The sequence below is a fragment of the Berghia stephanieae genome, chromosome 8 (genome assembly GCF_034508935.2).
Source record: "Berghia stephanieae isolate SIO BIC M18660-M18661 chromosome 8, UCSD_Bste_1.3, whole genome shotgun sequence".
NCBI classification, from domain to species: Eukaryota; Metazoa; Mollusca; class Gastropoda; order Nudibranchia; family Aeolidiidae; genus Berghia; species Berghia stephanieae.
In genome coordinates, this window is record NC_088367.1 from 30,629,621 (window position 1) to 30,644,661 (window position 15,041).

The following is a 15,041-nucleotide window of genomic DNA, read 5'->3' on the forward strand; positions in this document are numbered from 1 at the left end:
TTTCTTAATTTGATATTTTCAAACAAATGTGGTAAGCAGGTTGTACCATGATCTTATAAATTTTTGAAAAATTGGAATCCTGTTTGGCCATAATTATTTTTAATCCTTTTCTCTGAAAACTATTTATTGATCCACAACTTTACTAAAGTAATGTTAATTTTTTTTTTTCATGTAGCTCACATACAGATGAAGATGATCGACTAATTACAGCACAAATCCATCACAGGTAATGCTTCTTTTTTTAAGTCAGGCATTTTCTTCACTTTGTTTTTTCATTTTCTATTACTCTTTTTTTTTTTTTCTTCTTAATTTGACAATATAAAACAATTTTACATTTTAATAAATGGAACCCTATTACCTTGAAATTTTTAAAATTATTCCAGCACATTTATGCCCCCTCCCCCTTTTTTTAAATCTTCATTATACTAACACCACATAATTGATAAAATTGTGGGATTATTAGTTTAGCACTATGATGTCTTATCTTAAACAAAGTCATACTATATTGAGTGTGGGCAGTGATAGGTTGGTAGATAATGGTTGGGAAAATTTATTTCTGGTACCACGTCCTAGAATAAGACACTGCATTTGTTTCCTTACTTGAAAAGATGTGAATGTCTACCTTACTAAATAAAAGCAGTGGATATTTAAAAGAGTGTTGATAAAAAAAAACAAACCGGTGTCTATCTGGTGACTTTTACTGTATGAAATGGAACTTTGGTTCTATATGACCTGATGAAACCATGGAGCCGCAGTTTATCCCAGTTGCTATAGCATCAAATGGACAAGAACACTTGCTTGCTACCCTTTGGATAAGACACTAGTCTGCCGTAAAGTACTTTTTTGCCAGATCTAACAGACCCAGCTACCCAATCACTGCTTGGTGGACAGAAGGGGTTGGGGAAAAAATCTTGACTTCACCCTGAATTGATCTTAGTCCATATATGTGTGAAGCGAGTGCTCTACCAACTGAGCTATGGGGATCCCTTTAGTATAATTATAAGTAATCATATTTTTGACTCACCACCTCAAACTTTGGCTGGGTGAAGTTTTATTTTATGCTGAAAGTTGAATCCAAGAAAAAAATAAGCAGGAACATCGGGAGGCCTACCGAAAGCTCCTACAAAGGGAAACAACTCAAATAATATTCCCTCAACTAACCCCAAGAAAAAATAAAACCTAGTGCCTTTAACTAACCCTAATAGGATAAACAAACACCCCAGCACCTTTGCTAAGACTTATGACTAACCCTGATAGAAAAAAAATCCTCAAAAAAAATCCTCCGATCTCGAGCTAACCCTAATAGAAAAAAAAACCCTCGGACTGCTTTGCATTACCTTTCAATACTTCACAAATCAAAATGGCGGCGACGAATCAAAACAATGGTCAAATTAGGAAACTTTAAACTTTCACAAATCTATCAAGGTTTGTTCTACAGTTTTTAAAATGCTTCTACATGATGACAAATTGGATAAATAAACACATGACAAAAGATCAACGGTGAAAATACAAATTGAAAGAAGACTGGGTGTGTAGGAGCTTTCGGTAGGCCTCCCGGAACATCAGATTTAATAGGACATTGAATATAATGTCTTAAACTGCAAAAAACTTAAATTGCCTATTTTTTATGATTTTAATGTTAAATTCTATTTTTAAATTCTCACAGGAAATCAATTTTGGACAAAGTGTTCACAGCATGGGTCGAGTATGTCCAGAAAGCCAAGAAAGAAAAGGTAAAATCTCTCTCTCTCTCTCTCTCTCTCTCTCTCTCTCTCTCTCTCTCTCTCTCTCTCTCTCTCTCTCTCTCTCCCCCTCTCTCTCTCTCTCCCCCCCTCCCCCCCCCCCCCAACTTATGGGTGGAAATTTATACTTGTACATTGGTAGGGTGACAATTTCTATAAATTCATGTCGCCTTTACCTTTGTTCTGCATAAGCTACCCATATACTCCTTTTTGAACAAGCTGGCTATGAAAAGGCTCTTCGATATATAGAATCAGGATTTAATTTGTCTAAGTTCTCTGATGCATTATCGCTCTTTTGAAGCTTGTATATTTACTGATATAAATTATAGAAAACCTGAAAAAGAAGACTTTGACGCCAAGCAATGTAAACAGGCATAGTGAGCCTCCTCCCATGGTAATTCGATCAAGGCCTTTACCTTGGTTCCATATAAGCTACCCATATACTCCTTTGTGAACTAACTGGATATGAAAAGGCTCTTCGATATAGAATCAGATACAGTTTTGCTCTTTTGAAACTTATATATTTACTGATATAAATTATAGAAAACCCTGAAAAAGAAGACTTTGACGCCAAGCAATGTAAACAGTCATAGTGAGCCTCCTCCCATGGTAACTCGATCAAGGTCAGGGCTCTTCCATTTCAAGAAGCGGACGCTTGTACCCGGAGTGACAGGTCTACGTAATCTTGGAAATACATGCTACATCAACTCCATCATTCAGTCATTAGGGTAAGTATTAATTAGAAAAGTGTGTAGAGCAGACACTTATGTTGTTGATGTACGGCTATGTGGTCCAGTGGTATGACACTCGCTTTCGGATCGGAAGGTCCTGGGTTCGAGCCTCGCGCTTGGCGCATAGTTGAGTCCTTGGAAAAGGCTCTTTACTCACATTCTCTCACCGTACTCAGGTGTAAAATGAGTATAATATCGCCTAACAGGCGTCATGTCCCGTCCTACATGTTAAATGTTGCTGTTGACCAGGGACCCCTTGTAAAGCGCTTTGAGCACAGTTAGTGGATATTGTACTATATAAAGCTCAATTTTGGAGTGACAGGTCTACGTAAGCAAAATACTGCAACTTCACTACCGCTTCTCTAGCTGATGTATTGCTATCTCATTGCATGGCAGATTATAACAAAGACATCAACTTTAATTTATTTTGAAAGATTGTGGAAATTTTAGTTTAATCATGTTAAATAATTAAAAAAATAATCCAAAAACTGATAGTTTAACACCTAAGGAACAGCAGAGTTGAACTCATATTGACAAAGTATCAACTTCAACACTTCAAAAAGCTATATCTGCTATAGCTTTTGTGACTGATCCTCACTTTAAAATGATATTTCATTATTTAGCAACACTGATAAAACTGATGAAAGTTAAATCCTACAATGGATTTTAAAAACATCATCAAATACAAAAAAACAAAAAAATAATAACATGAGAAAGATAATGATGTATTATCCAGTCACTGAATTCGTGGTATTTTATCCCTCAATATCCTTTTCACAGGCATCTGGAGGACTTTCGTGAATATTTCTGCCAGCTTGTTTTTGATTTGTTTTCACCATCATCTACACCACCATCGACCAGCTCTTCCTTCTCCCCCACCAAAGGTCCCCTGGCAGCTGCTCGCCAGCTCCTACGGCTCAACACCATTGATTACTATCAGGTGAATTCAGTTTGGTAAACTTATTGACTCAAAATGATGATTTTACATATGAATAATTTTTAGGTGTTTTAGTAATCATTCTAGTGGGATGTTTTTACCTCAAATGATGAACTGTAGTGGTCACCCTTCTTGTATGTTCGTTCATTTTACTTCCAAGTCTTGTCTTGAAATAATCTAACTTTATTTTGCCTTAGCCATGGCTGGAATTTTTAGGCAAGAGGAAAACAGTCAAATTAATTTTATTTTTGGTGAGGGGAAAGAAATATTTTACTTGTAAATCATCTTTCTGTGATTTAGTATTATTGTTAGGTTTTTGATGTGTTACACATTTGGTCTGGTAAGCATTTCAACGTATCATTCTCATCGAGAGCCTATCATGAGAAAAGATGAGCCTTTGAATGTGTTTTAAAAATGTCCAATACTTTCTATCAAACTGATAGATCCAAGAAGCTAGTTCCATATGTAGGGGTAAATTTGCTGAATGTTTTCTTTTCATACTGCGTCAATTTTGTTGGGAGGAACTTGTAAAAGTCTACTCTTGATAGCTTTTTTCTCCTGCCTTGTTGTTGAGTACGTGGCAAAATGTTCCTGAATTTATGTAACCCAATGATCTAATGTATCATATGGCATTATGTAAGAGTGAGCCAGATATCGAAAAAGTGATTTGTTGAAAATTAAAATAATAAGAAATGTGAAATTTTAATATTTTGCACTTTAAGAAATTATATTCATTCATCTCAATAAAACAAATAAACTAAACTCATGTCTGATATTTTTGGCTATGAATTCAATTGTCAGCATCTAAATACCCCAAATACATGGGACAGTATGACTTTGCGTTATGGTCTTTGCTTCGTACTAAAAAAATACAGTTCGATCACCCGTCAAGCTGTGTGGCCGTGAGCAAGTCACATCACCATAGCTCACTTTTCGGCGCTGCACTGCAGATGATACCTGGGTTATTCCAGTCTTCCCTTGGAATAGACCCTAATGACAAATTTCCCCATGGGGATGAATAAAGGGAATTATATTTTTATAAAATTATACATGGGTGCAAGATTTATGGCTTAACTCGAATTTCCTACTTTTTGAAATGGATTTTAATTTATTTCCGGCATCTAGATCATCTCAACATAATACCATTTGGAGGCAATAGGTTTGTTTCATGCTTTTTGAATTTGTTGAAAATGGATTTCAGGCTTTTTTGGCCTAACCTTTCACCCATGCCAATATGATACTGAATTGAGACAGTTAGTTATTGCAGGGAGTGCACTGAAACAGAAGAGCCTCAGATACAAATTAAAACTGGCTAACTTGTAATTGTCAAATTTAGAGAAAGTTATTCAAAGTGGTGAAACAAAGCTTTATATAGATTTGTTTTTTTTAATTCATTGATTGAGCATTGAGACCTCATATAAACCATTACCCTTTCTTTACCACCCCTTCCCCCTTTCTCTCTCTGTCTCTCTTTCTCTTTAAATTAAGCATCTAAACACCATTCCTACAAAATCTTCAAAGGGACCATCAAAGGGTAAAAAGGGAGGGGAAAAGGGTCAGAAGTCACCAGCTGGGGGTCTGAATGGTGGCAGGGCAGATCCAGGAGAGGCAGGTGACTTGAATGATTTGGTGACCAATGATGCACATCTAATGAAGGCGAAAGCTGATGCTCTCAATGCTTTGTAAGTTTTATATTTGCAATTGTATTCTCTTTATTAGTCACATTTCTTTTGCCAGATTTTTTTTTTCTTCTCATAACTTTTGAAAATATTTTGATCCTCCTCTCTGTAAGAATAAGTATTGGGGATTACAGTGATATGAGACTGGTCACATTGTTCTTGGATCTACTTCTGCTCTCTTTTTGCATGCACTTGCCAAACAGATCAATTTTTTTTCTTTTGTGTTTGTTTATCATTATCTTCCTTTTTACAGTACAGGTATTAAAATGCCCTGAAAGTATTGAAAGTTACTCAAAAACCCTAAAATAAATAATAATGAAAAAATAATAATGATTAAATCAATTTCACAAAAGAGCTTGATTTGTAGCTTTAAAAATATAATTATCTATGTTTTTAAAATTGTCCTTTTAACATTATATTTGAAACATTATTATAACATGATTACATGAATCATATAAATGATTTAAACCACAGATCTTTATGCCAAGAGTTACATGGTTTATTGCGAGTGTTGTGGTCTGGCAAGTGGGCTCAGGTCAGTCCACACGGCTTTCTCCACTCTGTCTGGCGGGCCATACCTGTCTTTAAGGGCCATGCACAGCATGATGCTCAAGAATTTCTGTGGTTAGTCTGACAACCTTCTTTAGTTTTTTGCAATTACATTTTTTTTCACTTCACAATGAATACTTTAACTATGACTGCAATGTTGGTCATAATCTCTTAACATGGATTAAAGCGCAGTATCCACTAAATGAGCACAAAGGGCTTTACAAGGGGTCCCTGGTCAACAGCACCATTTAACATGTAGGATGGGACATGACGCCTGTTAGGCGATATTACAATTTTTCGGACAAAGACAATGCTGTTAACGACCAGGTACTCATTTTACACCTGAGTACGGTGAGAGAATGTGAGTAAAGAGCCTTCTCCAAGGACTCAACTATGCACCGAGCGATGCGCGAACCCAGGACCTTCTGATCCGAAAGCAAGTGTCATACCACTAGACCACATAGCCGCACATGGATGTGAATAATAGAAATTAACTGGTTTCTTTTATTTGTTTATTTATTTATTTATTTCACTGACTATCTTACTTTAATTATGCGGCTATGCGGTCTTGTGGTATGACACTCGCTTTGTCTCTGTCCGAAAAAATTGTATTATCGCCTAACAGGCGTCGTGTCCCGTCCTACATGTTAAATGTTGCTGTTGGCCAGGGACTCCTTGTAAAGCACGTTGAGCACGTTTAGTGGATATTGCTCTATATAAATGCTCAAATTATTATCAATTTAATTAATTATAGATATTATTTTTTGTTTGTTTGGCTGAGAGGGCCCTTTTATTGCATATTTTTTTTGTTAGTGTATCCGGCCATTTCCCTTTAATTTCCTTTTTCAGATTTTATAATTATTAGAAGAGGGAAGGAATCTTGTTGAGGAAATGTTTGAGTTCAAGATGGTGGAATGTTAGATCTTAAACTTTGCCTTTTATAATTTCGATAATTTATAAGTTTATGTGAAAACTAAGATAAGTGGGTTTGTGTAAATAAATCCAATGGACAATAACAATTGCTCGATAGCTGTCGGATAGGCTGTATGTCTATTGTTGTTAAATACTCTCCTCCAGATTAATAGACCAAGCTTCCCAATCATTGCTGGGAGATTTGAAAGGTCTTTCTTTTTTCTTTCACAGGATACTGCCCAATTAATCATTTTACTGTATTCACGGGAGATTATACTATGTCACCATTTTTTGACAGATAACTCAAAGAAATTCGTGTAGAAGTCATAAAGAAATTTACTACTTAAGATGAAATTACAAATGGCAATGTAAACACATACCTGCCAACCCTTCCGCTTTTGGCGGAATCATTCCAATTTTCACTCTTCCTTTTCCACTATTCCGCCATTGTCTCTAAAATTCCGATTTTAAATAACGATGCTAATGGTAAGAAGAAAAATGTGGGGGGTGGGGTTAAAAGGTGGATTTTTAAAAATGATTGCCAAAAGGTAGCTAAATAGGACAATTAAATGCACTCCTTTTCCCTTCTCCATTCCATTACCTAATACATGTGATATGTAGTTTTGCCAGCTGTGCCAGAATACTGTCTTTATGTGTTTGGTGGCAATTTTGATACAAAATTATCCATTCTTAAAAGATTCCTATGTTTTGTCATTTTGTCTCCTATTCCTATTTCCTGACGTTCTGATTCCACTTTTGGATTATGAAGGGTTGACAGCTCTATAAACAGTATGCTGTATAAATATTTAAATATTTTGACTTCAATTCCTCTTTTCCCCTTCTATTGGTATACCATTCGGCTTGCTGTCTGTCGGTGGAAGGAATCCTGCACTATTCCGCCATTGTCTCTAAAATTCCGATTTTAAATAACGATGCTAATGGTAAGAAGAAAAATGTGGGGGGTGGGGTTAAAAGGTGGATTTTTAAAAATGATTGCCAAAAGGTAGCTAAATAGGACAATTAAATGCACTCCTTTTCCCTTCTCCATTCCATTACCTAATACATGTGATATGTAGTTTTGCCAGCTGTGCCAGAATACTGTCTTTATGTGTTTGGTGGCAATTTTGATACAAAATTATCCATTCTTAAAAGATTCCTATGTTTTGTCATTTTGTCTCCTATTCCTATTTCCTGACGTTCTGATTCCACTTTTGGATTATGAAGGGTTGACAGCTCTATAAACAGTATGCTGTATAAATATTTAAATATATTGACTTCAATTCCTCTTTTCCCCTTCTATTGGTATACCATTCGGCTTGCTGTCTGTCGGTGGAAGGAATCCTGCTTTGTGCACACATAAAGTCCTTGGGGAAAAAAGCTCATATTTTCTCAACAAACTCAGACGTAAAATATCTACCTTACTGGTAACTGTAATTTCTCCGTCAAAAAGAAATTACAGTGCTTTTGAGACTGAATGTCTTCCATGCTCAGTATTTCTGTTGACATGTGACTGTTTATGAAGAGCTTTATGCACATTTAGTAGTTGTTGTATTGTATAAAATGTTAACATATGATTAAATATTATTCTTATTATTTTTTTATTTTCAAGTGAATTATTGGACAAGTTATCCCAAGAAATTGAAAATTTGCCACAGTGTAAAGGGTCAGAAAACATTGTTGATCAAAGCTTTCGAGGCGAGCTTGTTAGTCAGGTGAGTTGGTCATATTTTGTGTACTTTTATGCCTCAACATTTTATCTCTCTTAGGTCATTATAATGTAAATGTTGCTTGTCGAAGCGCAAAGAAATGAATAACAATGTGAATTTGAATGTAAGCTTCAATTTATTAAAAGAAAACAGATAATGTGAGATATGTCATTCGTCTCTAGTGTTCCATTTATCGTGTTTTGTTGATAAAGAGGAAACCCGAAACGTCCACATTATCTGTTTTCGCTTATTAAATTGAAGCTTACATTCAATTTTACATTGTTATTTAGGGCTGTACATGACAAGAAAAAGCATTTTGCTTCATGCTATTTGTTTGTCTTTTCATCCACCCTTATGTAAAAGCCCTACACTTGGACCAGGAAAAAGGGGCGGGGGTATAGTCCAGTCATGCCACAAGTGTTATATTCAAGAGTCTCTCTGTGAAAATATAATTCTTTATGACCCATGATTTCAATCTCTTTGGCACATTGATCTTAAATTTAAATTATCTTTTTATTATAGAGAGGTCAGCCTAAAAAAAGTAACAAACTGATTTTTTTTCAGTCCACATGTCCATCAGATTATTTTCACTGTGTAATTTTGAAATAGGACATTTTTTTTTCTTAAATAGATCAGATAAGATTAAAGAAGAATCTTGCGACTGTTCAAAATTTGAAATTGTATGCTGATTTGGCCTCAGGTTTTAGTTTTGAGAGCGCACCACTCTAATTAAGATTTGTTGTTGTTGATCATATAGGTGACATGCCTGTCATGCAAGAATACCTCACGGCGGTATGAGCCTTTCTTGGATTTGTCACTAGAATTCCCGCCATTGTTTCAGCAAACTAACAGCCAATCCTTAAGGAAGATGTGTCACCTCACTGGTGAGATGATTTGTTCAATGCTTTATTTTTTTAAAAATTAGTAGTGTAAGAGAATAGTCCTTCCTTTTAACTCTTTTCCTGCAGTAATTAATGATTATATTGCATTTTCGAGTTCGGACTCCATGAATTATAAAGAGGTTTACACAAAAATGATTTCTGCTGTAAGATTTTGAGGGAGCATAGAAACGATATTTAAAACACAAAGTAAAGGATATTCTTCCATCGACATAAAACATTATTTGAGTATAGATGATTATCAAATTGCTGTCCAAGGTTAGAAAACTCATTGATGACTGAGGCGTTTCTCCCAACAGTGTGTACAGTTTTTAAAGTAAAGAGAACTGTCATCACCAGTACATTGGATCAATCGCCTTATAAAAGCGTACATTTATTGACCTGACCTACTATTCTTATGTAATTTTTTTTTTTCTTAATATTAAAAATACTCTTCTAAAATCCGCCTGTCAGATCATATTTGGTGTAATATCTCTATATTATCCTTCAAGCACATAACAGATCAACAAAATTTAGGTGGATTTCGGTTGAGGATATCAAATTCAAACTTTGTCTGACAAGCACACATTTAACATTTAATTTACCAATAAACATTCAACAAAGTTTTCTTGACTTTATTAAGCTAGACAGTCAGAGTGATTGACACCTTCTATGCCGGTGCATCAAAAAGATGAGTAACCCTCAATGAGAAAGAAATCTCATAAATAGTGTGATTATGTGAAATTGATCATAACCAGCTGGTTTCATCTAAAAAAAAAAAGAAAGAAAGAAAAATAACACAGGAAACATGGATCAAAATTCAAACAAGTTCACACTGTCACTGTTGATAAAAGCAATGCTGAGAAAATTTTGTTCAGAAATTAATGGACAAAACCCTATTTTTACAGCAACAAATTTTTTTACTGTTATTAAACAGGCAGTCTTTCTACTTTCTTATGCTTTGCATGATTGTGCAGATGTATTGTCAAGGCAGTGGCCTGTTATAATTGCAGTGTTTTGAGAATGGCGTGAAATAAACTGTTTGTTTGAAACTGTTCTTTTCTTCATTTTCAGAAATGTTGTTCAAGTTTACTGAACAGGAAGAGTTAGAGCCCAAGTCTTATTCATGTGAAAAATGTAACAGTAAGTTTGGATTAAAAGACATTTTAAAAATTTACTCAGGCCTGTAAATCTTCCGTCTTTTGTCGGATTTCCGACAGTACGATTTTGCTAATATTAAAAAAAAATAAATTAATATTTAAAAATAAAACTTGTAACGTCAAAGAACAGAACCAATAAAAAATAAAATAAAAGACTTTTATTTTGTTCCAGGAAAAAATCAGATTTTTTTCCATTTCAAATGCCGACTTAAAAACCCCCCAAAAAAACAACTTTTTATTTGTCGCATCAAAAACAAAACAAAACGTCTATCAGTTAGCTATAATATTATCATGCCACCTACACACTCCACTAGACATGGATGTATTCACTGCCTGGCTACTGTGCCACATACTGTGCCACAGCCAGCGAGAGAGGGTCGTGAAGCACAGATTATCTATGTCGCGAAGTTCGCGACACACCAGTCAGTAAATAACGCACGCACAGAAGTGTGTCGAACTGGACCGGAAGGTCTTGTCTCTATTTTGCTACCGACACACATGCATTTCTCCGGTTCTCATATCTTTTTCTCTATATTTTATTGGTTCAGTCCAGATGTGAGACGGACAAAAAATAATGCGAAATAATTATTTTTCTTTGAAAGCTCTCACACGGCAGCACCACCTCCTCCTCTTCTTCTTCTTCTTCTTCTTCTTCTTCTTCTTCTTCTTCTTCTTCTTCTTCTTCTTCTTCTTCTTCTTCTTCTTCTTCTTCTTCTTCTTCTTCTTCTTCTTCATCTTCTTCTTTAAGAATTAATCCAAATAAGCGAAAGAATCAGCGTAAACATTTAACACAAACAAACAGGAGTGAAGATATGTAGCTTCCCGTGTCAAGCACGAGATACACATCCTTCAAAAGGGTAGGAATTGTTCTCTTCCTTTTCACTTTACAACTAACTCAGGCCAGGACCCTCAAATAATTGGGATTTTTTTTTTGGTACCATAAAATAAGGACCTCATTATAAATAAGATGGGGATAGTGACATGATTTGACTAGTCAATTGACGTGTTATATCTGTGTTGTGTAATTAATCAATATTTTTGTCCTGTTGTGTCTATTTTCGCGTGTTCAAAAAGTTCGACAATTTTTTCTCCAACCATTTACAGGCCTGTTTACTGAAGTGTTTGGTTTTCAAGACAATGATCCCATTAGCAAAGTATACACTTCAACTACATGATTTTTGAAGGGCTAGAGATGAAATTGGAAAACTCAAAAATATGGTTTTATTCTCTTGCATTCTTAAAAAAACTAAAAAACCAAAACAGATAATACATTTTTCATTTTATATTGATTTGCAATGATTTTGTCAATTTAGAGAAAAAGTAAAGGTTTGTATGCAACTTGAAAAGTAATCACTATTTTTTTTTTTTTGGACTATGGATTCAAATTAAACATTGATATGTATGATGCAGCATTGCTTCAATATCATTTGAAAAGCATTCCGTCTTTTCTTTCATAATTGAAAAAAATAAAAAGATTGCAGTTATTTTTAAGTTATTATTTTAGGATTGGAAAAATTCTTTTAATTTGCTTTCCAATATAGGTATTATACAATATTGCTTTTATTGATTTATGTTATGACCATTATTTTACTTTGTGAAGGTAAACGAAGACGGTCTAGTCGACAGTCAACAAGTGTGAAGACAGATGCCAGCAAGCAACTTCTTATAAGTAAACCCCCAGAGATTTTACGACTTCATCTCAAGAGGTTTCGGTGAGGTTTCATTCTTGATCCCTAGTCCTTGAAAGATAATAGCAAGAAAACAAACTATTGGTTGATTTATTTACCTCTATTTAATTGACATCCATTTGAATTTCACATATATTACTGTATCTCAAAAAATACATAAATAATTTAGCTGAGAGGTTTCCCCCTTTTCGGAAGTTCTGCCTCTGTTAGTTAACACAGGGTGTCCAGGGAAGTCGGAAAGTTGGAAATTGGTCAGAAATTTCATACTTGGTCGGAAATGTTGGAAATAATGGGACTGAGGGTGAAATTTCCTTTAAAATGAGAAAAATTAGAAATTTTTTGCTTAAAATGCGATATCAAAAATGTGCGAAGGACAACTGCTGTGCACAAAATTATTATTATTTTACTGCTACAACTGCACTACTACAAACACTACCACATCATCATCTCTATCACCAACACCACTCACTAATGTAACCACCACCACTACCACATCCACATCCCATACCATCACTACAAAATTACCACATCATCATACCCACCACCACCACTACTCCAACAACCACCACATCATCATCCCAATCACCAACACCACACCACTACTGCAACCATCACCACATCATCATCCCCACTACCACAACATTATCATTATCCCTACCACCACCACTACAACCACCACCACACCACCATTGCTACAACTACTACTACATCATCATCTTTACCACCAGCACCACTACTACAACCGCTACTTCATCATCATCCCTACCCCCTACACTACTATAACCACCACCACATCACCGTGCCTATCAGCAACGTCAACTCTACTACAACCACCACCATCGCCACTGCTATAACAACCACCACATCACTATCCATAACACTAACACCATTACTACAACAACCTTCTTCTTCTTCTTCGTTCCTCTGATGGACATCTATGGCTGCAGTCCGATATCTGCTATGAAGTCTGTGGTCCGCTTTAGGTCCTCAGCCTCACCATAGAGCTTTGTGTTGAGTGTTGTAGGGGTGACCCAGTGGTTCGAACGTTGCACGTTGTATAATGGGCAATCCATAAGCACATGTAAAGTGGTTTCATGGTCGGTTCCACATGGGCAATAAGGGGTTGTTCCAATACCTAGCTTTGTAAACATATGTCCTCTTAGTCTATTGTGTCCTGTTCGGAGGCGGAATAGAGTGACTTGGCTACTTCGCTGAATGGCATGGATTGGATCCTGCTTGTTGTGTTCTAGGTGTGTGTCATTCCTTTCTTTGTCTATTTTTAGCTTTATTATTTTCTTTTGCTGATGGTAAGTGATTGACGACTTCGGTTGTTCCTTCTGGGCTCCTTCTTTGGCCAGTTGATCGGCAATTTCATTTCCATATATACCTACATGACTTGGAATCCACTGCAGCACAATTTTTCCTGTTTTATCAGATAAGCCCTCAAGGGCCTCCACAGTGTGTGCGGCTTCAGAGTCCTGGTAATTTTCAATAGACCGGAGAGCATCATCAGAGTCTGTCAAGTAAACCACATTTTTCCCGTATATTCTGTGATCTCTGGATAGTTCTTTTGTTGCATTGAGGATGGCTTTTTCTTCAGTTTTAGTACTTGTGCACATTGAACCCACTGATACAGATATTTTTGTTTCTGTTTTATCTGTCCAGTGTATGAGTGCACCAGCACCTCCATTCATGAGGGGCCGGAAACTGAGCCATCTGTATAAACTCTTATCCAGTTGGTCATTGGGTATTTTTTATCGATCATCTTTAGGGTTTGAGCATTGTCATTATTGCTTCGAATGTTTTTCTTGTTGATGGTTATGGATTTTTGTTTCTTTTTCCACGGTGGTGGTTTGAGATTTGGGACATTGATTTGGGCAATATCTTCCTTTGGTGTCACTTTATATTCGCTCTCTAGTTTTTGTCCCAAGGCGATGAAGTTTTCCCTTTTGAGTCGATTCTCTTTCTTTTCCATTGTACTTGGATGCAGTGGTTGGGATTCCATGAATTTTATCTTTGAGAATTGTGTCACTATTTTTAAATTTCGTTGTTCTTTGAGAGGTTTTATTCCTGTGTGGGTTTCCATCTTGTGAATTGGTGTTGTTTTCATTGCTCCAGTGATCATGCGTAGGCATTGGTTTTGGATTTTTTCAACCTTTTGAAATTGAGCCTGTGAGCACGTTCCCCATGCCGATATGGCATAGTCTATTGCAGGTCTTACATATCCAAGATATGTCTTCTTCAGGACGTTTGAGTTTGCTCCCCATTGCGTTCCAGCAAGTTTTCGGAGAAGCTGCATTCTCTTGTACCCTTTCTGTTGACTTTCATCTATTTGATGTTTCCAAGTGAGTCGAGGGTCAAATTTCACTCCTAGATACTTAGGCATAAGGTCTTCTCTCAGAATCTTTCCATCTAAAGTTAATCGCATAGATTGCTTTTTGGTTGATAAGCTGAATGTTGTGTATGTGGTTTTATCAGCATTTACTCTCATACCCCAGTCTTTTGTCCATTTGCTCAAAGCATCAAGAGTCATCTGTATCCTGGCCTTTGCAGTACCAATATTTCTTTCAGTGCATATCAGTGCAAGGTCATCTGCATACATGGCTGCTTTTACTCCTCTGCATTTGGTTTCGCAGATGTCATTGATAAAAACGACAAAGAGGGTTGGTGAGAGAACCCCGCCTTGTGGTACTCCATTTGTCATGTTCGTTAGCTTGCTTTTAGAGTTTTGAGATTGGACTCTTGCTTTTCGATTTGTGAGGTAATCTTTAATCCATGCAAACATGTTGTGTGAAACGTTGGCTTTCTTAAGTTTGAGAAGTAGTCCTTTTGTCCAGACTTTGTCAAATGCCTTTTCCATATCCACCCAAACTGTGACTGTGTGTTTTTTTTCTTGGTAACCATTTTCGATCAGCTGCGAGATGTATGTTATCTGGTCCTCTGTGCAGCGTAATTGTCTGAAACCAGCCTGTTCATCTGATATCAACTTATTGCTTTCTAAATACCATTGGAGACGGCGATTAACAATTCTCTCCATCAGTTTACCCAAGCAGTTTGTC

General features: G+C 36.1%; 1 protein-coding gene across 2 annotated transcripts in view; it reads left to right on the plus strand.

The window, feature by feature from the left end:
• Positions 1 to 15,041, plus strand: part of LOC144978501 (uncharacterized) — a 39,656-nt gene that overhangs the window by 15,059 nt on the left and 9,556 nt on the right. For both annotated transcript variants that reach the window (XM_078924666.1, XM_078924667.1), the window contains exons 6-15: positions 176 to 226; positions 1,667 to 1,733; positions 2,286 to 2,470; positions 3,254 to 3,413; positions 4,899 to 5,092; positions 5,564 to 5,713; positions 8,160 to 8,262; positions 9,014 to 9,140; positions 10,209 to 10,277; positions 11,895 to 12,006. In XM_078924666.1, the coding sequence (XP_078780792.1) occupies positions 176 to 226; positions 1,667 to 1,733; positions 2,286 to 2,470; positions 3,254 to 3,413; positions 4,899 to 5,092; positions 5,564 to 5,713; positions 8,160 to 8,262; positions 9,014 to 9,140; positions 10,209 to 10,277; positions 11,895 to 12,006 (1,218 nt within the window). The remainder of the gene's footprint in view (positions 1 to 175; positions 227 to 1,666; positions 1,734 to 2,285; positions 2,471 to 3,253; positions 3,414 to 4,898; positions 5,093 to 5,563; positions 5,714 to 8,159; positions 8,263 to 9,013; positions 9,141 to 10,208; positions 10,278 to 11,894; positions 12,007 to 15,041) is intronic.